This window comes from Carassius auratus, chromosome 27 (assembly GCF_003368295.1).
Source record: "Carassius auratus strain Wakin chromosome 27, ASM336829v1, whole genome shotgun sequence".
NCBI classification, from domain to species: domain Eukaryota; kingdom Metazoa; phylum Chordata; class Actinopteri; order Cypriniformes; family Cyprinidae; genus Carassius; species Carassius auratus.
The window spans coordinates 19,497,610-19,522,687 of NC_039269.1; the positions used below are offsets into that span (position 1 = coordinate 19,497,610).

A 25,078-nucleotide genomic window follows, 5' to 3' on the forward strand; every position below is an offset into this window, starting at 1 on the left:
ACACTTTTAACCTTTGCAGTTCAGTTTGTTCATTTAGAAACATCCTGAAAATGGAAGAATACAAACCCACCCTCATGTGATCTCAAGTTGAACTTGTAATAATTTGCATTTAACTAAACAGATGGCAAACTCATATGACGCAGTATGAGTTTGCTCATACTAAAATGTACAACAACTATTCCCCTTGAGAAAAAATAAATAAATAGATTTTCAAATTAATCAAATTCAAACTGTGCATTTTTCCTAAGGCTAACTGCAACCCCAACATTGCAACCTAACCAGGATTTCATCTCATATACATAAAGAAGAGTGCATTTTCTTTGATTTCCAGTGCAACAAAAGTTAATGGGAACTGGAGCTGTCATGCACAAAAAAGGACAAGCGTACCATGAATATGATTCCTTCACTATATTCCAAGTATACTGATGCCATGTGCCAGCTTTAAAATCTAGTACATTCAAATCTGCCTTACATATGATAGGCACAGGATTCTGAGGTAAATTTGAATGTGGGAGTTTTGAAAGCTGGGAAGGACTTGGAATCCAGCATGACTCGAATGGAACATTTTGTTGTTTTTGGGTTGGTTTTGGAGTCTGTCAGCCCCAGTTCTCATTCAATATAAAGCATAAGCAAAACTGTATGACATGAGGAACAATTAATGAGTTTCTTTGTGTGGCTGCATGATTTGATTTTAAATTATAATGCACTGAACTGTAATATAAGAAAGCGAGTGTGAAGAGAAAACGCTGCTGTTAATTGCAACGTTGTATACTGTTCAATCCAGTGTTTGTCTTGTAGTACTGACCGCCTCTGAATATTAAATGTATCAATAAATTAAATGTTTCAACTTAACTTTAAGGTAATTGTCACAACAAATGTAAAATAATAATAATAATAGTTCTGTAAGTAATCATTCAAATGCTTGGAGCCGATATAGTAGCCTACATGCTCATGTGGAACGACTGCTGCTAATCAACATGCCCACGAACTGAACTGCTGAAAACACTTGCGAGGAAGGAGACTATTCATCTTCAGTCCTAAGTGGTCATCGGAAAACAACACTTATTAAGTTATTAAAAAAGGTCAGTAACCGTCAATTACTATTCACAAATGACAGCCTAAGCGACTGTAGCTACTGTCACTTAATTTAATTCACGCCGATGCATTTTTGATAAGGGTCTTTTTGCGATTTGCTATTGATTAAATAAATGGCGATTCAAAATTATCATAGGGACTATTCTATTGAATATGTTTAGCAAAATTAATATAGTAGGTTTTGATTATTGTTATTATTTTTATTATTATGATTATCAATAATATTTTCTAAGACTAATGTCTAACTTAACAGTGATTACCACAACAAACTACATATTATGGTATGTAGTTCTAGGTCTTGGGATAGCCTGAATGTATAGGTACCTGAAAGGTTAACCTGGTTAACCAGATGTCCAATTGTTCTCGCGGCTGAGGGTCCTAGGACCCAGCGGAGAGCTCAAGTGCGCGGCTTGAATACGCTTCACTCCCTCAAACTTACATTTGGAGATGATCGTTTCAGCAGGTTAGTTATTCTCTCCCGGGCAGGATAGGTAAGCGCTGGCAGCAACTGAATGTAACTGGAGGTTTGGCTGTAATAACTCACTTTACGGACTGAGTGTCATTACAATGACTTTTATTGACAAAGGCTGGAGTTCTTATCATTGAGGTATGTTGAGCTGGCCGATGATGTAGGAGAACCTGTGCACTGCATTCAGTCAATTGCTGTGGAGTAACATTTCTGGGACATGATCTGATCAAGACCGGGTTCATTCACTGGATGTTTTCTGTCTGGAAAACTGTCAAGGTGGGGTTTTTTTTGTGGCTCGCATGTTGCAAAAAGAGTCTAATCATCATCCATGTACAGGTATTTTCTCAACATATCTGGAGGAAATCAACTGAGGCAGGTATAAATACTTAAGTAACATTAAATGTGACCAGTGTTTTTATATAAAATATCGGTAGGTGTTTTTCCTGTCTAATTAGTTATGTCTGACATCTTTTGTCCATTAATCGATCAACGTCTATATCCAAATTTAGAACTATATTTCCCTCAAAACGGCAGAGTTTACTTATTATTATAGTTGTTTTATTATCTTTCTGTTTTAAAGGAATGCATATCGAACTTTCAGTATGTAATTCGCATAACTTGATAACTTGAATATTTCATTTTACATCACGCGCACGAGCTTTCCTGGTGCAATTTGGTCAAGACATTGAAGATCAACAGTGTTTTGTCTCCAAAATAAAGCGTTTTGTCTTGTGCTTTGTAGTTAAATACTATTACCCTGTTGCTGTTTCTCGTTCACAGTCTTAAAAATAAAAGTTTCAATTAGAAGCAAAAAAAAAAAAAAAAAAAAAAAAAAATATATATATATATATATATATATATATATATATATATATATATATATATATATATATATATATATATATATATATATATATATATATAATAAATAATAATGGTTTGTAGCATCCGGAGAATAAGTTAAAACGCCCCTTTTATTCTATAGTTATCTAAATTGTCAATATGTGTGCGTTTTTTGAGAACTCGGAAACTATTATAGAACCTAAATGAAACATTTAAATTAATATTTAAAGAACCATGCAGTATATTCAACTATAAAGCTAATTATAGGAAAGATCTTTACTTATATATATTTAATAATAAGAGACTGTCCATTAATCATGAATGTCATAACTAGGGTATATAGGACGTTTCCATTTAAAAATCTAATAAGGGAAGATTACAGATAAATCACGTTTCAGTCCCTTAATGATTATTCATTAAATGGCATTTGTTTCCCTCATAACTGGAGCTCATCACAGATGTGTTACTTCAATGGAGTTACCTGGAAGGACATGACTCCTTGTTGATCTCAGCAGTGTGACAGTACATCAGTATGGGAATGAGAGGAGCACTTTAGACCTCATGCCACTTTGTGTGTGTGTGTCAGAGCATGCAAACATTTCAGGAAAGAGGCATTTAATTATGCATGTTCCTCTGGTAGGCTATGTGGTGAATATGGTCCGATGTGAAGCAAGTGACAGGCTGATTGGCATTACTCAGGGAAAGATTGATGTATTACATGTTTGGAAGCACATTCTAAGCACTTTAGATGTGCTTCCCTGCAAAGTTTAGCAGCTTGCTGTATGTATAAAAAATAAATAAATAAAAAGAGAGGGAGATTTAGAATTGAAATGTAAACTGGTACTGAGGTATTGGCCTCTATGGTTCAGTGATAAATATCTACAGAAACTTGTCATTGCACTAAAGGTTCTTTGCTGTCAAAAAGGTTCTTTAGATTAATAAAATGTTCTTCAGAATAATGATAACAATAATAATAGTACTTTTCAGAACTTTCCACTGAAAGGTTCTATTGGGAATCCAAAATGTTTCTTCTATGGCATGGCTGTGAAACCCACCTTTTTGATGCTTTATTTTTAAGAGTGCAGACATTCTTCTTTTTCTTACTGACATCATTAACACCATAGCAGATGCTAATCTGTCAGTTCAGAAACTGACACAAAATAAAGCTTCACAACCTTAAAAAAAGATTACAGGGTGCAAAGCTGTTAGAGCTTGTTTCAGTTTCAGCACCTGAACAGCTCCAGTCCCATTGCGCACAAAGCTACCATGTAAAGAATGGAAAGAGAGGAAGAAAACAGTGCAGAGGGGGTTAAGGGAAAACGTAGAATGATCAAGGCATGTCAGTAGCATTGACACTTTGAGGGACAACAAGGTTAGTGGAAAGACCATTGAATAGATAGAAGTATTCACAGAGGTTTTACAGGGTACCTGAGAGGCTATAGCCAACGTGAGCCATGTGCCATGAGTGTCTACTGATTTAAAAACACTTTGGTATGCTTCGGTTGCCTCAGGAGTGAAATACAAGTAGACACAGGGGGATGTTTTCAGAGGATCTGAGAAAAAAAAAATAAGGATAAAAAAATACCTGTGTTGCTCTTTGTGCAGCATAGAGATATGAGAATCTTTCAAATGGAATTAGCCCACAGTAAAGGGATATTTGATATATTGACAATTTAAGAAAAGGAACATATATATATATATATATATATATATATATATATATATATATATATATATAATATAAATGTTTTGAGGAATTTAGTGGTCGATCTTTTTGGTGCAATTAAACTGAATTGCGATAGAAGCTTTCAAGAAAAAAAAACACAAAAGAACCATAAAAATATCATAAAAGTACTTCAGAGAACTCATAAATTGAATGGAATTGTAGTAGTTATTCACTTAAAATCTTCACCTTAAAAGAGCATCTAATTTGTTCCTTTTTGTGATCCACGGAGGAAAGTTAGTCATATGGGTTTGGAAATTGAGGTTTCATTATCAATGAATTATGGAAGTTTCTTTTTGGGTGAATTATTCTTATTCTTTTGAGATTTAGGATATACTGACATTGCAGTTCTGTTAATAATTGTTTTGGTGTTATGGCTGAAAATGGACAAATAGCCAATTCTACACTATTTTGTGAAAAGAAAAAAAAAATCAATTAGTATAGTACCTTTAAAGGCTGCAAGTGAAATTAGGCATTAATCAAATAACTGAAATTATGAAAGATCAACATTTTGAGATCTGCTTAAGATTGCATAATACAAATAAAATAAACAAATGATAATAAATAAATAAAACATGTTATGACAGATAACTGACAAATAGTGCACTATTACAATAAATAATTAAATAAAATAGAGGCAACAAGTGAATTTAAACATCACAACAATATAATTAAAATGATGATATGGTGGTCACTAATATGGTGATCTGCCATGGAGATAATACTGATATATATATATATATATATATATATATATATATATATATATATATATATATATATATATATATATATATATATATATATATATGTTATATGTATGTTTCAGATGACATAAAGACAGGGCAGTGTTGTAAGACAGAATGTTTTTACTTATGAATCTCAATACCAAGGTGATGAGAAAGCTACTTCTGACTGATTTAGGAAAGACCCTCCTTTTATTTGTGATGAGCTGGCGCTTCCACAGTCTCCATTCGTCTCTGGAAAATTCCAGGAAGCTCTCGTTCCTCTGTTATCCTTCTCCATGTATTAGTTTCCTCTCTAATGCAGGCCTGATAAGCTCACACTTCTCAAATTCCTAGTGTTAAGTGCATGGGGGCAAAAGTCTCTCCCATCTCTACTGTAACCCAATCACAGGACTGGGAGTCTGACGCTTTATCTGGATTAGGAGTGTGATAAAACACTTGTGTGATATCGGACCACACCTTATCTATCCCTCTATCCATGACTGCCGCCTTGAAATTATTGCCTGTTCTTGTGCTTTAGAGCAACCACTATTTCAGTCCTATTACTGACATTTTTTATGAAACCCATGATGCTGACGGCTGTACAGTAATGTCTTATTAATCACATCCTGCCCCGTGCCAGGGGCTGAACGTGGTAATTGGCTCCTTGTTAGACGTCAGCATGATTGATAAAAAAGAACATTTAGAGGCTGCTCTGTCTCATCTATCATGGCTCGTCCCCTTATTTTGAGGGGGCACAGACCTAATCAAGTCAACCAATCATTCCCCAACATCAAGGATTCCTTATTTTGATGGATATGATGGAGAAGTGCATTCAAAAACCTTTTTTTCCCCCATTCTGTATGGCCAATGTGTGTGCATGTTTTCATTATTGATTTTAAATGATTGATAGTTACTGATACACTGTAAAAAGTGAAAATCTAACACTAAAAAGACTAAACTTATTCTATGTGGTACACAAAGGAGACATTTAGCAGTATGTTCATACTGCTCTTTTCCATGTAATTAAAGTGAATGGTGACAAGGGACTATGAAGTCAAAATGTAAAAAAGCACCATGAAAGAAGACCAAGGACAATAACATTGTAACCATCCACAACAATGGATGATAATGTTCTGTTTATTATAAGTGTTTATTGCAGATATATAATTTCAAGCTCTTTGAAGCAGGATGGATTCTGATCAGCTGTCAATGTTTTTATAATCCATCAGCTAGAGAAATTGCTCTGCAAGCTATACCAGTGATATCATTCTTCTGTCTTTATTATTGTATTTGTGATGTGTACTTCAGTATTCTCATAGAACTGGAATAGTTATTAAAACTTCATAGTTATATGTAGTTATTCTTAATGTGATCAGGCCTTTTCTTACTGTATATGATGTGTTCTAAGTCTTCTGAAATCACATTATAGCTTTGCGTGATGAAAAGGCAGACATTTATTAATTGATAATCTCTACCCCCAGTGCACCTTTCAAATCTCATTAATGTTCATGCATATTCAAATATGGTGCATTAAAATGCCACAGGTCGTTGCTTCTTATGTGTTGTAAATGATCGCAATGTACCAAATTTTAATATGTGCATATTTTTAAAAAAAAAGAAAGAGAGAGATTTGAGAGCTATGATAGATGGGATATTTTATGAATACCTACTTGTGTTCTCTTTAGTCCCTGACACAAAGCTTTTGAATTACTTTAGAAGACTTAAATGCAATGCTTGGATCATACAGACCACTTTGATGAAACTTTTATGATGCTTTTTTGTCACATTTGAAACTTGACAGCCCCAGGTCATGAGAGTGAGTAAATGATGACAGAAATGTCATCTTTAGGTGAACTAGGCCGACAGCTAGTTCACCCTGACCTGGCCCTTAAAAATGACTTTCATTTGCTGTAACCTGCTGTGGTCTAGTCGTTCAGTCATATTAAATGGATCCAATTAAATATTTTTACTTATAAAAAAGCAGTTACTTTTATGTTATCGCATGAAGCACATTTTTAGGCCACCTCACAAAATATTTTTGCAGTGTAGCACTAGTAATAAGGGCATCTGTCTCTGACATTAAAAGGTCCATGAAATCCATTAAGGTCTATGAAATATGAAGTATGCATACCATTTCTATGTCTAGAAAAAATATTGGCCTCTTTCCAGCACTGTTTGCCTCACACTAGGACAGAATCTTTGAAATCTCAAATTGCTGAGAGACTTTTGAGTATTGCTCTTTGGAATGATGTGCAGACTTACATGGTCTGTTTGTGCCTACAGGGATGTTTGGCTATTTGTCTTCAGTAATAAGCAGGTATTTTTAGGATATTTCTCTATGAACTCCGTCTCAGCTACAGAAAGCACTTGACCTGCACCTCCTCACCTTTTCCACCAGGCTCCTCGTTATTCGAATAAAACCAGCCCTGAAAGCTCCTCCACTGACACATTCTTGTTTTCCTCTCCTTTTGTTCTTATCCCCCACAGACTGCGGACAACATACGGGAAACAGTGATGGACAGGAGGATGATCTGCAATGGCCTCCACTAATGGCTTCAAGAAGGAATTAATATCATTCTTTTACACCGGTGACCTGCACTTACCACAACTGTGTCAAAACACATTCAAGCGCCCCTGCAACACAATCAGACAAAAAGAAACTAATGAGTGAAATCAGAGCGGCCCAAGGAAGCTAAGTCAAAACTGACACAGATGCCAGTCTTTTTTCCCCTTTAAAGTTCAGTGTTACCACAGAGGCGGTCTGCCTCATCATCCTCTGCCTGCTTATTATCTATCAGACTCCATTTAATGAGGCATCAGAAGAAAGGTGCAACCATGTACTTACTGCTAGTGTTTGTACTACAGGCCTTGTGGGTGAGTTGGTGTCATGCCACACAGCATTACCCGGCCTCATGGGGGCACTATGATGTTTGTAAGTCCCAGGTTTATGCAGAGGACCGCTTGGCCTGGCACTATATGGCCTGCCAGCCTGAGGCCACTGATATGACCAAATACCTGACTGTGTCTCTGGACCCACCCAACATTACCTGCGGAGACCCACCTGAGATGTACTGTGCCCTGGTGAGTTTGATACATTTTTACAAACTTGATGAGTGAGGGAATCACATAACAAGTATACAACAATGCACTACATTGCTTGTATTACATGGCTAGAATACTTGATTCTGATTGGTCAGTCGTGGGACTCCGCAACATTTTTACACACGTTTGTAATGTCTTTCGTGACTCATGAAAAACAAACAAAGCAAAAAAGAAATCTGCACGCCAAACAAATGTTCAAGATCAATTGAAAAACTTTTATTTTACTGAACATAAATATAAAGTACTGTTCTGTTGTCACTTTATATGATGATCTTCAGTAAAATACTATTTTTCAATGGATAGGGGAGGTCATAGGGGTGTTAGGTTCCAGGTTTTTCAGAGTTGACACTGATTCCCGATTCCCACCTGATGTGTTCCGAGTGGGGCGTATACACAGCATTGCAGTGATCGTTTCCATACGGTGTCATTTTTTCCTGGGCTTCACTTGCTGAATTAAAATGACAGGACATTGCTCACATTAAAAATATACATGGATTGATATGAAATGTAGGCTGTTAATTGCACCATAAATGCATATAAGCTAATTAAAATAGTTTTAGCTATAGGGGTAAAGCAAGGAAAAAGCACCATACACTTTAAGATAAATATGGTAACCGATGGCACTCATGGAGTTAGAAGACAAAGTTCTTTTTATGACCAAAAGGATTACTTGTAATGTAAATAAAGAAGAAAAGACACGTGAATAGTTTCTGTAAATAGTACGTTTTAATTTACAATTGTGATAGGCTACTGCCTTTAAACATAAGAAAAGTAGACTAGGAAGGGATTTCATGTTTTGCCACTTGCTTGAGAATCTTAATACATACAATTAATATAGCCTATAAACTAGTACAGAAAGTATATGCATTTAAAAATATTGGGCTATACATTAACAGGGCTATGAAAGATAGTATTACTGTGTGAAAAGAACATTCAATTTTGAAATCAAAATAATGGCGGTAATCAGCCGCAGATCATAGCTGTCACGCCCTGGACTGTCTGTGTGTGTTTCTCTCATTTTTAACGATCGTTTAACGATTCATTTTTCCAAACCACTCCTTTGTGTGACACTAATTTGTGGTGATTGGTCAGATTTGTCTCATTTTCATTCCATAATGCCTGATAAAGCAGCCTTTGAAAGTGCAGTGCTGCTTTGTGTACAGGATTACTCGGGAAACAGCTATTTTTACAGCTCCAAAAGCTGCACATAATGGCAAATTATTATTATTATTATTATTTATATTTTTTTTTATCACATTTTCATTCAGGCCAATGAGAAAAGGTAATGTTTTATGTTGATGTCAACAGGAAACGTCTTGGGATTCGGTTTAAAATGACTCGTTTCAATTATTCTGAGTTGACTCTTTCTTTTGAGAGACAATAACTTTATACACAGTGCAGTTTTAGATTTAAAATTTTGCAGGTTGTTTTCATTCAATTAGAGCTGTGTTACACACTGCATGAAAGGTCATTTTCAAAAATCCATAATGGGGCACTTTAAACATCCATTCCAGTGGTGTAGATTGTGAAGTGTGAGCTTTTTGACATGATCAACCTGAGTTCGAACCTGCCTTTTGCCAAACTTTTTTCTCCCTTTTCAAATGTCATATCAAATCAGAAAGTCATTTATTTTCAATAAAAATGAAGGAAATAAGCAAAAAGTTTAAATTGAAGTATCAGGTAGGGTTAGGATAGGTGAAGGAAGGAGTTTATTGTCCCAATAAGGTGTCATCCATTTAATAATTTTATTTAAAATTATAATTTACATTCAGTTTGTTATTTTTCCAAACTGTTTTATAATGTACTAAATACTGAGGTGGAGATAATAGCCACTATTTTCCAGAAATGAAAAGAGTACAAAAATATTCTTCTCAAGTAAAAGTTGTAAGGAAACTAAGTAAAAATAAAATTACTTCGTTACATTTTAACAGTGGGAGCGAGGCAAAAATGGGACAGGCCAAGGGTGTCAAACTCAGTTTCTGGAGGGCCACAGTCCTGCACAGTTTAGATATAACCTTAATTAAACACACCTGATCCAGCTAATCTAATCATTTAGGCTTATTTGAAAACTACATGATATGTGTGCTGGAGCAGGGTTAGAACTAAACTCTGCAGGGCTACGGCCCTCCAGTAACTGAGTCTGACAGCCCTGGGATAGGCCTATTAATCTCAAACTAGTTGTTTTTAATTAAAGGAATCAGTTATTTAGAATAATAAAACATTTGGGCTGTTACCAGGCAAGTCAGTATCAATAAACTCATCTTTTCAATTCAGACGAAATGCAGAAGCTAGATCAGAAGGAGCATTTATATGTATTTACACTCTGTTTAGTGCAGGACAAGAATGCATTTAACCTGCAGTTACAAATGCATGAAAAATGTTTTGATATGCAAGACGTTAAATATTCAATACTCATTTGAAATAATAATGAATAAAAAAAATCAAAAGATACTTTAAATGTGAAATTAAAATGGCCAGTATGTGTCAGCAAGTCACTGTTAATAAGTAATTCATAGCGATTGAACCGAATCATTTAAACGGTTGAATCATTTAGGAACAAAACACTGTCATGTTGCCCAGATACGCAAAATTGTTCTTTGGTCTTGGTTTGGAATTATTCTTTGTTGTAGAAATAGACCAAAAAAGGAAGGAAAAGACGACATTCTTTGTGTGACCTTAATTTACTATTTGAAATGATAAAAATATGTAATTTTTCTGCCCCTCTATCTTCAATTTTGTGATCATTCTAAATGCATTTTATAAGACTGAATCACAGTGAAAGAACGCACTATAAATGTGGGCGCACATCATTAAAACAAAAATTCTGATATTATCGCAGACAATATATTGCACACTCCGCACCACTGTCTTTTTGGCTAATTTGTGCAAAACCTGTTTTTAAAATGTCAAAGCTTCATTTTAACCACCAATGCAACGATGCAAATATTTAGTTTACCTTTAAGTTTAAGGGTTGATGTCTTGTCGAGATTGTATAAGCTGCTAGTTTGGTCTTCCTAGGTAAGCACAGTTTACCCTGCATAATAAAGCATAAATATGGCCAGGGGTTCACTTCATTTCCTTCGAGTTCAACTTCAGAATATAACAGGGTTTCGTTTTCAGCAGTGTCTGCACCACAAACGCCTGTTTTGTCCGTCTGCATCTTGTGATTTTAGCACCAGTTTGCCCTCCTGCCCATTATTTACTGCAGTATTTTTTTTTTTTTACTCAGTAATTAATGTTTTCAAATGTAGCGCAGTACAATACTTCAAACAAAATATACTTAAGTAAAAGTAAAATTACACATTTTAAAAATGACTTTAAAAAGTGGAAGTACACAAAAAACTACTCATTACAGTAACGCAAGTAAATGTAATTCGTTACTTTCCACCTCTGCTATTTGCAATAGTTTTATAAATAGCAGAAAATCTTGCTATTTTAACATAGTGTAAATATAATCTATAGCTATTTGCTCTTAGTGTAAATTTGCATTTGCACTTAGTGTAAATAGCAATTTAGTGCACTTAGTGTAAATAGCATCTATTGCTAAAATATGCTATTTTCATTTAGAATAAAAAGGATCTAATTGCTATTTGCACATAGTGTAAATAGCACCTATCGCACTTTGCACTTAGTGTAAATAGCACCCATCACTATTTGCACTTAGTATAAATAGCATCTATCTGTTTACACTAACTGTAAATAGGCTCTGCCTTTTTTATGTTTTATACACTGAATCTATGCACCCAAAAAATACATAACATGAACAAATTGGCACAGTACTTTTCATATTTCTCATAACACTCATATCATATGTCTTTTTCAACTTAGATAAATAAAATAAGTTTAACTCAACAAGCATTTCTTTATTTATTTGATAAGCAGTCACATAACTACAGTTCAGAATTTTTTTATTTATTTATTTTTTAAATTTAAACAGAAAGGAGGCATTCAATTGAATAAATGTATAATGTTACAAACATTTTTTTTATCATATTAATTTCAAATGAATGTATCACCGTTTACAACAAATATAAATCAGTCCAACTGTTTTTAACACTGATAATAATAAAAAAAATTCTTGAGCACCAAATCAGCATATTAGATTAGATCATTCGATTTCTGAAGGATCATGTGACACTGAAGACTGGAGAAATGACTGATGAAAATCCAGCTTTGCCTTCACAGGAATAAATTACATTTTAAAATATATTACTGTAAAAAATGTTTTGGTTACTCATATAAGCCTCATTCCCTGAAGAAGACCAGTCTACTTTAAGTGTAAACTACTGTAAATTATCCAATGCACAATGGCACATTGGCACATTAGCACATTAGAGTGTGATTATTGCATCTCTGATCACAGTGTGAGCATAAAACGCCAGCAGGTGCAATTCATACCAAGGATTTAGCTGGGGAGCCGAGCCGGTGACCCAGCCGCTCAGCAGTGGTACAGCAGCTGTAATGACAGGACGAGATGTCTCTGTTCCCTCCTTCAGGGAACTAGAGTTACATACATAACCCATTTCCTTTCACTTGGTCACTCTCTATGTTATGTCAGGGACCGACAATTTGGGATCCCTACCAAAGTGCCATGGGTGCTTCCTCTAGTGTCCTGTGCAAGGTCCTGTGTCCCTTTTTGGTGTGGGCAAAGACCAGTCACTGTTGTCGTACCCACTAAGTAAGATTGGATAACACTCCAAAAACGTACCCATTCAACTTGGAACAGGGATGTTGCAGAAGCCTAATCCTTCCTGAAGGAGTTTTTGGAAGCAAATACACATATGAACATCCGTTTAGATGCATATAGAAGATTGGGGGTAATTTTAACCCTCTTGGAAATTGCAGAAGTCTGCAAGGGAAAAACGGGCTCTGTGGCTATAGTCACTGAACATTTTCAACATCTCACTAAGTCAGGCTGTGGTCCCCACATGCTTCAAAGCTACTACCATCATTCCAGTCCTTAAGAAGCCGTCTCCATCCTGCTTTCATTACTGCTGTCCAGTTGCACTTATTCCTATTCCTATTCCTCAACAGAGATGAGGAGCGAGGGGCGAGGTGAGCCAAATGCCTGGGTGGTGCAGTGACAACAATCTCTATCTGAATGTGGAGAAGACAAAGGAGATTGTTGTTGACTTAAGGAGACTGCACACTCAACATGTTCCTCTGATCATCAATGGTGCAAGTGTGAAGAAAGTGAGGATCACCAAGTTCCTGGCTGTGAACATCACAGAGGACCTCTCCTGGACTGAAAACACTGCAGCACTGGCCAAGAAAGCACAGCAGCATCGCTACTTCCTCTGCTAACTGAGAAGAGCCAGAGCCCTGGCTTCCATCATGTGTACCTTATACAGAAACACCATCGAGAGCATTCTGACGAGCTGCATCACTGTGAGGTATAGCGCATGCAACGTGTCCTACCGGAAGACCCTTCAACACACAGTGTGAGCAGCTGAGAAGATCGTTGGTGTCTCTCCCTTCCCTCCAGGACATTTATGGAACCCGTCTCATCCGCAAAGCCCTCTGCATCTTAGATGATCCCACCCACCCGTCACACAGCTTCTTCAGTATGCTGCCATCAGGGAGGAGACTGCTGAGTCTCCAGGCCAGGACCAGCAGACTGAAGGACAGCTACATTAATCAGACTGACGGGAAGCTGAACTCCCTCCTGAACTTGCAGCACTTTATTTATTTATTTTATATGCCCTTATTTGTATAGTTGTATTTTATATTTAATATGTATCTATCTGTATTTTTACTCTACTGTTAGTGTTATCTGTAATCACCAAGGGTCTGAGAGTAAGCAATTTATGGAACCTTGGGCACATAGCTGAGCTGGGGCTCCGGGACTACCTGGGAGTCAGCCGGCCCAAACTCTAGGCACAAATCATCAACCAAAAATGTGTGCAGATCCCCACCTTTTTGATGGAGGCCAGTGTAAGCAGGAGCAGATTTTTCATGAAGGAAATTTTAGCTTGCCTCACTGAAAAGGCTCAAATTGGCCCCGCTGTAGTGTTTTAAGCCCTAGAGACATGTCCCAAGAGTATATGGAGGGGGGCCAGGGAGTATTTTACCTTCTTGCAACCTAAGGAACCTGATAACCAGGTCATGCTTACCTGCCGACTTCCCTTCCATGGGCTCATGGTTAGCAGCAATTGCAGCAACATAGACTTTAAGGGTGGAGGGAGACAAAGGAAAGCAGGACCCTGATTGGGCTTCTTCAGTGTATCCTCAACGAGAAGTACACCACTCGATGAACAGGTTCCACTTCAAGGTGTAAGCGTGTCTCGTAGAAAGTGCTCTCGCCAAAGTGGTGTCAACTACCTCTTGGGTTAGGTCACCAAGAAACTCTACATCCTCGCCGTATCTGAGTCAGTAGATCCTTCCTCACAGAAAACTGCAAGGGAGGGGCTGTCATGAAGAGCATTAGTTCCAGGAACCATGTCCAAGTCCCCACAAGCTGGACCTGCTCCTCATTCTCCCTGACCTTGCACAGCATCTGTGCATGAAGGCTCACTGGGGAAAACGCATACTTGCCCAGGCCCTTCAGACAGCTGTGTGATAGTGCGTCCATGCCGAGTGTTCCCTCGGTCAGGGAGTAGAACAACTTTGCAATGAGAAGTTGCAAAGGAAAAACAGGTCTACCTCAATGACTCCAAAACATCTCCAAGTCAGCTGGACCATCTGGGGATGGAGTCTCTATTCTCCAGGTAGCATAGCTCGTAAAAGCTCATTGGCCATATGGTTGAGCAGACCCAGAATGTGAATGGCACGTAGTGACCTCAGAACGTTCCGACTCCAAAGGTGGAGGTAGCGGGCAAGTTGCAACATGCGACAGGAGTGTATACACACTTGTCAGTTGATGTACATGGTGATGTTGTGGGTGGCAGTGGCTCAGTGGTTCATGTAGGTTGGTCTACAAACCAGAAGGTTGGTGGTTCACTCCCCAGCTCCACCTGACCAAGTGTCGAGGTGTTCTTGAGCAAGACACCTAACCCCTCCTGATGAGCTGGATGGTGCCTTGAATGGCAGACACCGCAGTCGGTGTGTGAATGTGTGTGTGAATGGGTGAATGTGAGGCAAATTGTAAAGCGCTTAAAATGGCCATGTGGTCTGTTGAAAGCACTATATAAATGCAGTCCATTTACCATTTACCATGTACATGTACATGATATCTGATCAGACCAGACCATGTTTGCCCTTTGAGATGGCTCAAGGCAAGGCACACCGCTATCAACTCCAGGCAATTGATATGCCAGTGCAGATGGGGGCCCTGCCATATGCCCCAGGATCCTCTGAAATAGTTTCAGTGGGACTGCTGTCCAGCCCTTGAATGAATTCAATCAGTTCAACACTGACCGCACATGTTCCTCTATGAGTTGTGCAGTCTGTTTGATCGAATATAACTCCATAGCGAGAAAAGAGCTCCTCTGTATCAGGTTGAATTTGTTATTTTCCCAGGTGACCCGAAGACCCAACTGGCTGAAGTGTCATAGCACCAGGTCCCTGAGACTGTGCTAGTATAAGCCAATCATTGAGATAGTTGAGAATTCGAACACCCTGCTATCTGAGGGGAGACAGGGACAGCCCAAAGGGCAGGACCTTGTACTGATATGCACGTCCCTCTAATATAAACTGCAGAAATGGTCTGTGCTGCTGAAGGATTGAGACATAAAAATATGTGTCCATCACTGCAAACCAATCTCAAGCACAGATGCACCTGAAAATGCATTTCTGCGTCAACATTTTGAACAGTAAACAGCCAAGGGCCCGGTTCAAGACACGCAGGTCTAAGATGGGTCATAACCCACCGCCTTTCTTGGGTACAATGAAGTAGGGGCTGTAACACCCTGTATTCATAATGGTGGGAGAGACTGCGATCTCTGCAGACTGTGATCTCTGCACGCAAGACAGGAGCATCAGCCACAGAGTTTCTTGTCATGAAGTGGATACCACTGAACTTGCTTTGGCCTGATGAACCTGCAGTAATGAGGTAGCATGTAAGGTAGAGGCAGCTTCTCTACATACCATATAAGCATTACTTGCCAGACAAGTACCTACTGACCTGGGAGGGGAGGCTGGGTTCACCCTGCCAGGTGGAGGCGGTATTAAGACGCAACTGCATTGCAACTGATCGATCCACCAGGGGGACCCTGTATACCCCCAAGCTGCACCAACATCAAGGGTGGTGAGGGAGGAGGAAACAACGGATTGGTTTCCAGCAATAAAAGGTGTCATCCATGACCTGGAGAGCTCCTTATGCACCTCAGGGAAGGAGAAGCAGCGTGAGCCACCCTGAGAAACCAATTGTCCAACCCGAGGGCTCAGGACATGGTGGAGATTTCCACTCGAGCCCTACCCTGTCTGCAGCCTGGGAAAGCATAGCCAACATCTTCGGATCTGATTCAGGCCTTGCCACTGCCCCTGAGGCTGGCAGAGCAGCTTAATTTTACTCTGAGGAGAGCTCTCCCTCCAATGCTGTGATCAACATCCAGTCACTGGAAGAAGCACCGAAGTATACCGCTGGTAGACACTTTGAAGAGGGCCCAGCGCATTCCTTTGACAGCTCAAACTTAAAGTGCTAGAGGAGTGATAGTCCCCCGAGGGTTGGTTTCCTGAGGGGTTTGCCACCTCTGTAACTCTCAAGCCACCTGTGCTATTGGTGGAAGCCTTGCGGCAATGGCAACAGAGCTTGCCCCCCCCTGGAGGAAACGGAGCCAGGCCCGCAACTAAGAGATGGTCATCTTTCCGCAATGGGAACATGACTCATCCACAAACACCACCTCAGTGTGTTTAATGCCCAGACATGTGAGGTAGCGATAGTGATCCATCAGCCAGCAACAGGTATCGACTGTGTCCAGAAACACACTGGTGAAACAGCATTTTTAAAAGGGAAATGCTCTTTTAGGTGCTGAGACCCACTGGGGAAATAGCCGTTTGCAGCATGAAAGGGGGTAGTGCATCCTGAAGTGTACAACCCACTCGACACAGGAATGACCACCACTGAAGCACCATCCGCCAACACAAGAAGCTGAACAGAAGTGCACTGAACTTGTCACACACAAAGCAGTGATGCTGTCACTCGGCTCCGAAGCTAAAAGCTAGTATGCATTGGACCTGCTGCCTTTTTTTCTCACGCTGTGATCAGCGGCAGATGAATCCAATAATCGCATGCCAATGTTCAATGCCTTGTTTAGTTTACACTCGAAGTAGATTAGTCTCTCTAAGCAAGATCCCAACAGTTATTTTAAACTGTAATAATATTTCACAATATAATTGTTTAATTTATTTTTTTTATCAAATAAATGCAGCTTTGGTGAGCATAAGGGGCTTCTTTCCCAATATGCCCAAGTCTACATCAGATAGCAATAACATAATAAATTAAATATTGGGCAAAATAAACTCCATCAAAAATTTTTATCTATGCAACATGTTTAAAAGCTAGACATGTGTACAGCATTGGCGGCACACATGCAACGAAAAAGGGAAGGTCATAAAATGGTCTTTAAATATTAATCTATTTCATGCTCACTGAATTCATAACATACTCTGTGAAAATCTCACAGATGGTCAACAGAACTGCAGCAAGGTGTTAATGTGCTAGCATGATAAGTACAGTTAATACAAACAGGCTGAATTATAAACACATCCCCTAACAGTATACTAATAAAATGTTACACCTTTACAGTTTCAGTGACATTTACAATAAGCTATAGATCAGCAAATCAACCCAGAGAAAGTGCGAGAGACTCTTGGCATGTAGAGTGACAGATGACCTGATAAGTGAAATGTGAATTTTTTTACATGTTTGAAGGTAATTTATTTTATTTATGAGGGGCTTTATTTAGAAGTGAATCCAATAAATAGTGTCAAGCAGTGATAAAATTTCATAAATAGGAAAGCTTTAAATGGGTCTTTGATCTCTATTCATTGTACAGTAGAGAGCATTGTTACAGAGCTGCATGTCAGCATCTATAGGTTTTTTATTTAAAATGTTCAATTGCTCACATATGTAGTTTCTCTAGCAATAGTTTTGTATGTTTTTTTTTTCAATCGCCTTGTTAATTAGAATAATTATTTAACAAGAATATTATACAATGATGTTGGGGTATTAACAAGAATCCTCCAACATCATCATATTTTTGATGGTGGACTATAAAGCTGGACCGTAAGGAAAGGCATAATTTTGCCTTTGCCTAAACAAGGTTATTTTTCATAAATGTCTGAATGGGGCAAGTTCTTGTGCAGTTTATGTGTTGTTTTATCAAAAAAAAAAAAATAATTATATCCATGAAATGAAGACACCTTAAAATGACAAGAAATTGTATTGTGCCATCTCAGGCTATGTAATTTATTATTTTATGACTATTTCTCTACCTCATGCTTTGGTATTTTTGTCCACCCTGTTGCCGACACGTTACTAGATACTATAGTTTAATTAGAACTATGTGATAGTTTTCACATTTAGACACGTTCACAAAAGATCACCATTTTAGTCCCTCTTTTCACTTGGATTGTTTTTTTTTTTGTTTTTTTTTTCAGATGACCAAGAACACCCCATGTTTTCGAGGGTGACCACATGTCAATTAAGAAAAAAAAAATAAATAAAAACTTTTTTACAAGAGAGACATTAAAAAAGGGTTTTGTCCAAAATAAAATATAGTTAAAGTTACTATGGAAAAACCTGGAAGGCTACATAAAATATATATTTTTTTCTTTTTGTATTAAATTAATGACAGTGACAGGATTGACGTCATAGTCAAAGCACTGACCGGAGTGACAGGGATGACAGGACACACATTCGTCAGCACACTGCACACATTTCTTTGCATAATCCTGTAGAGTTTTAAAATGTTTAATTGCATTATATTGTTTTGCACTTACTCGGAATAGTTGTATGACAATTCTAAACAGTCAGTTTTTCATTCTAAGTCAGTTCATTGTTGATTCAGCATATTCAATTACAGGAATTCAGATATACTGACCTGGTTCAATTATTAGGCAAGGAAGATTATCAGATCTTGATCTATCTGACTTTCTTGAACATTGCAAGACTGGGGTGAATGTCTGCAGTCATCTTGCTGTTCTTGTTTGTAATTAAATTGACATGGATGCATTATTGACAGTGAGTTAAAAAAAAAAAAGTAGAATTTTATTGAGACTTAGAATCCTATCCCCTCTCATTAAACACAACAGTCATAGTAGCAATACCAAAAATAGTGTGACAACATCCATATCATGTTAACCCTACCTTAGAGAAACAGGCTTTTTCAGAAATAAACCTACCCTGAAAACTTTCACTGGATTAAAATAGACTAGTTGTCACATTACTAGACAACATGTTTCCTCTTCTACATTATTATTATGGTGAAAACTATGAATAATAGTCTTTTTTTTTAATAATTCTCCGGATCACAAACCAGTTTCTGTTTGTCCAATATATTTTTCCACTGTGTGCACCTTCGCATTAGGTAAATTACAGCCAGCTATAGCTTGTTTTAAAATATTGACACATTTTTATTACAGTAATCTAACAACAAACCGACAGTCAGTCTAATGGATGTCAGCATTACAGTGCTTCGGGTCAGTCTAACCTATGTAAGGTCAGCATAATTTGAGGTAACAAGCCAGTCACGGAGGTCCATGCTGATCTCGTAGCCGGTGAAGCAATGAGAGCTGATTTTTCTATTCCATTGTGCCTTGGGGGAAGTGGGGTTGGGGAAACAAGAGTGTCATGTAACAGCAATGAGGAGTTATGTGTTAAGTGCAGTGCTCAAGGGCACAATAGCAATGCTCACTGGTTGCTGGTATAGAACACAGAGTATCTTGTTACTCAGCGATATTTTCTCTTGATGCCTCATTAGGCTTTTTATAGTGAGAGGCGAGTGCAATATTTCTGATATAATTACACAGTTAAACTAATTTACTAACTCCACACCATGGCTTCTATCCATTAAAATATTCAATCAGTTGTGTTCGCTAAGAAGCTTAAACTTCCTGGCATGATCAAATATGATAAAGGGAAAAGGAACAGCAGATGGTTAATTTAAGATGCTATCAAATTTTTATGAGTAAACCCCCCTATTGTGAGATAGAAGAACACAGATGACTGGTGTAAAGTAAACAAGGAAATAAAGCACTGCTGTGGGCCCCATCCCAACATGCTCAACAGTTCACCTTGTGTGGAACATAAACTCAATGAACAAACACACACACACACACACATTGGTACATATGAGGACCATATACGCAGTGGTTTTTATACTTAGGTAATTATATTTTTTATCCCCTAAATATAATAAGAAAATAAGATATATAAGAAAACATTCTGCATTTTTACATTAAATAAATAAATAAATTATGTTAATTATCCTATTTGATTTTCAGGGACAGCTGCATGAAACCTGAATAAACACTACATAACAGGATACTGAGTGTGTATGTTTGTGTGTGCAAAAGAAATTTTGAAGTTTTACAAAGCAAGAAACAGACTACTTTTATTAAGCTAAAAATTATTTAAATATGTGTGGAGTCAACTTTTCACTTACATAATATAAAGACTTGGCATGCCTAGTTGTATTCTATATGGGGAACTTTGCCATCAGTCAGTAAAAGTTACTTTAATACTGTAAACATTTTCAAAGTTCTAAATAAAACATTTTACAAGAAAATTGTATAATATTTTAATATATTTCAGTCTTTCTACTTTAGAATTTCACATTTGATTCAGTTATTTTTTTTCTTACAATTTCCTTGTAATCAGTTGTGAAATTCCCTAGCAGTAAATTTAATTTGAAAAGTGAAAATTATTTTGTATTATGACACATAGACATTGTTATGAGAAAAGTTATTTTCCTTAAAATTACCCACCATATTCTGTCTGTAAGTGAATAACAGGGTGTATTTAAAATAGCCTGTATAATTTACTGTTTCTCGAATATTAAGTATGTCTGTGGGGAGATCTGACTCAAACTTATCTTATTGAAGTTACTGTTTTCCTGAAGATGTCTTCGATTTCAGAAAAGTCTGCCTACAGGTAGATTCATGGCAGGAATTTTAAGCAGCTAGCGGTGCAAGACTTAAAACATATTCCTGGGGAGAGAGATTGTTTGAAATAATCTAAGCTAAAAACACTAAAAGCATCTTGTGAACCCAGCCAGCAGTTATATTCCAGTGTGGATCAGTAGTATCGTCTCTAATAACACTAAAGAGAAGGGAAACTTTCATGGCCATTGCATATTGCATTTGCATAATCAGTATACTGCATGAAAAATAAATGTGAAAAAACCTTGGACTTGTCCAGCCATTTTTAATGTTAGTATTAACATAGTATAAGTCATTTATATTAATTCTATATACAGTGCCCTTCCTAAGTATTGGAACAGTAAAGACAAAATTTTACTATTTGCTGTGGAGTCTACAGAATCTCAAATTGTATTATTGGGTGATTCAACACAAATATATTTTACCAGATCAAGAAGATCAGCACTTTTAGAATTTCATCTCTCTATCTGATGTGAGCATAAGTATTGGAACAGTTGCCTCACAGGTCTTTCTAAGTATTCAGCTGTGTACTGTTGCATTAATTCTTTAGATATTAAAAGCAGGGAATGTGTCTTATCAGTTAAATCCATTGCTTCTGCATTCTAAGTCTTGCATTTGATGATGACACACACAAACCAGGATGAAGATGAGGAAGCCGATGCTAAAAGAAAAGCAAGCAATTTGGATGCTAAAAGAAAAGAGGAAGTCAATTAGAACTATATATGAAAAACAAAGGGCATAGAGAAATCAAGAGTTTGTAAACTACCGGTGACATCAGCAACCAACGACGACTTGACCGGCTCAAAAAAAAAACAGTAGTTTATGATAAATCATAAAACTGTGAAAATGCCCCCTAAAATACATGTGTGTCAAATCACCAACAACCTCCAGAAAGCTGGGGTGATGCTCTGTCAATCTAGAGAATTACTGAAGCTACTCACAAAAAAATGTTGGGTTGAAAATAACTTAACAAGTAACCCAACTATGGGTTTACATAGCACCTTCCCAACTGTGGGTTATTCTAACTCCAACAGTTGGGTTAACTATTTGCTTTTATTCATGAGATCATTTTAATGTATAAAATACACAGTTTTCAAATACATATTGTTTATTTAAGTAGAAAAATCAATAAATCTGTTTTAAAAGCAGTTTTTAAATTTTAAATTACAAATGTACTCAATATTGGTGATTTTAGTATCTGTATCAAAATATAGATATTTATGATATCACTACCATGCAGTTTGTTTCTCCAAGCTCCATAAATGACGCTGAGCTGCCTCACTGTCTGATCAGCTCTTCACCCCCTGCAGCTGCGCTTTTCCCAGTTCAGATCTCAGCGCTTTTATTGGTCCCTTTACGATTGGATACCTTTACTGGCTACTGAAGTGCTGTCAAAAAATTTAATATCAATTCAAATTGTGGGCGTACTCAGTAACGAACTATGATTTAAAAGTAATGAAGTAGTACTTAAGTACAAGTAAAAGTACAGCTTTAAAAATATACTCAAAAAAGTACAAGTACCCGAAAAAACTACTTAATTACAGTAACATGAGTATTTGTAATTCATTACTTCCCACCGCTGCTTGACAGTTGTCCAAAAGATGACCATTGACATCTTGCACAAGGACGGCAAGACACAAAAGGTTATTGCAAAGGAGGCTGGCTGTTCACAGAGCTCTGTGTCCAAGCACATTAATAGAGAGGCGAAAGTAAGGAAAAGATGTGGTAGAAAAAAGTGTACAAGCAATAGGTATAACTTCACCCTGGAGAGGATTGTGAAAAAAAAAACATTCAAAAATGTGGGGGAGATTCACAAAGAGTGTACTGCAGCTGGAGTCAGTGCTTCAAAAACAACTACGCACAAGACATATGCAAGACATGGGTTTCAGCTGTCGCATTCCTTGTGTCAAGCCACTCTTGAACAACAGACAGCGTCATAAGCGTCTAAAGACAAAAAGGACTGGACTACTGCTGAGTGGTCCAGAGTTATGTTATCTGATGAAAGTAAATTTTGCATTTCCTTTGGAAATCAGGGTCCCAGAGTCTGGAGGAAGAGAGGAGAGGCACACAATCGACATTGCTTGAGGTCCAGTGTAAAGTTTCCACAGTCAGGGATGGTTTGAGGTGCCATACCATCTGTTGGTGTTGGTCCACTGTGTTTTCTGAGGTCCAATCCTTTAACGAATTTGGATATTAGAAACATATTAGTATGTTATGTGTAAGCCAGGTTAATGAGATAGGTCTTTAATCTAGATTTAAGATCTAGTGTGTCTGCCTACCGACCATCATACAAACTAAGCATACAACCACATCTGTAAAGCTTTGATGGAGGTGCTGTCATGGCATGAGCATGCATGGCTGTCTCTAGAACAGGACAAGTTTATTTTAATGATGACTTAATGGGATAGGCAACTTCGGTCCTGGAGGGCCACTGTCCTGCAGAGTTTAGCTCCAACCCTAATTAAACACACCTGAACAAGGCAATCAGTGTTTTCGGAATTACTAAATAGATACAGGCAGCTGAGTTTTTATAAGGGCTTAAGCTAAACTCTGCAGGATAGTGCCCCCAGGACCGGAGTTGCCTATCCCTAACTTAATGTATGATAGCAGTAGCAGAATGAATTTGGAAGGGTACAAAATCATCTTGGCTACCAATATTCATGAAAATGCCACCAAACTCATTTGAAAGTACTTAATATCGGATCAGGACAATGACCCAAAACACCCTGCTAGTTAAGTCAACTACTTTATCAGGGCAAAGAAATGTAAAGTCTTAGATTGCCCAAATCAGTCTCCAGATTTAAAACGGATTCAACATTAATTTCTAAAGAAATAAACTCCCCGAAACAAGCAACAGTTGAAATTGGCTACATTAAAGGCTGGGAAAAAGCATTTCAAAGCATAAGACCAAGAGTCTGGTGATGTCTATGGGTTGCAGACTCACTGTTCCGACTGCATGCAAGGGATCTGCAACAGCTTTTAATCTTTTACATGTGCCTTAAATTCAACTTTTAATCATATTTGCAAATGTCTTGACTCCACAGCAGAGAAATCAATCTTTGTCTTTACTGTTCCAGTACTTATGGAGGCTACTGTATATATAAATGTTTTCAAAATATGTGCTGTATGTGTGCGTATTAATATATACACAAGTATGCACAGCATGTACACATATATTATGTAATCAAAAACTTTTATATTGGATGCAATTAATCATGATTAATCATTTGACAGCACTAATACACACAAACACAAACACACACACAGTAGAAGTACCATGCAAGGATTATGTGAACGTCTCTTTACTGTTTTTCACCATGAATTATTCAGCCATTCATATTTTTGCTTAATTTTACAAAAACATATTTTTGCTTATTTTTTACAGTAAAACGGACTCACCTGGAGGCTATCCAAGATGTAAAAAAAATTAGTAATCCACATGACTCCTACATTAAATTACAACCCCCAATGGATGCACCAACTAACTGTATAGATGTGCTGTTCTCTTAAAATGCATTATTGGGGGGGGGGGGGGGGGACTATAATCTTCTTGTTTAGAAGAAAAAATAGGATCATTAAAATGTTATTGTAATGTTTGTAAGTGATGTAATGTGATGTAAATTTCTCTAAATATGTTCCATACATACTCAATATAACTATTGCTAAAACAAACATATCATTACTATTTATCATTTAGTTTTAATAAATAAAAATAAAAATCTTACTACATGGTTGGGTCAAAATTGACTAAAATGTTTGTGAGTGCATAACTTCTGCCACTATTTGATTATCAAACATACAATTTTTTTTATGTATTTTTAGAAGCTGAATAAAATTAATGCTGCTATTCATCGTGCCCTAAAGTGACACTGGACACTATTATTACAAAGGGAAAACAAACAAATTTGTGCACCCTAAATATTACCTCACTCTATATGAAGCTGAGGACAATATGACCTGTGGTTCCACAATAGCAATGTATCTGTTGTGTTTTATGATCTATCACCTCTTTCACTAATTTATCACCTACACAGAGGTGGGAGTCTGGGCTGCACACACACATAGCAGAAGATGGAG

The 25,078-nt window shown here is 37.3% G+C and overlaps 1 protein-coding gene across 1 annotated transcript in view; it reads left to right on the forward strand.

Moving 5' to 3' along the window:
• The first annotated feature begins 1,479 nt into the window (after positions 1–1,479).
• LOC113045772 (netrin-G1-like) overlaps positions 1,480–25,078 on the forward strand; it is a 96,380-nt gene continuing 72,781 nt past the window's right edge. Inside the window, exons 1-2 of the mRNA XM_026206407.1 lie at positions 1,480–1,840; positions 7,346–7,939. Coding sequence (XP_026062192.1) covers positions 7,667–7,939 — 273 coding nt within the window. The 5' untranslated portion in view covers positions 1,480–1,840; positions 7,346–7,666. The remainder of the gene's footprint in view (positions 1,841–7,345; positions 7,940–25,078) is intronic.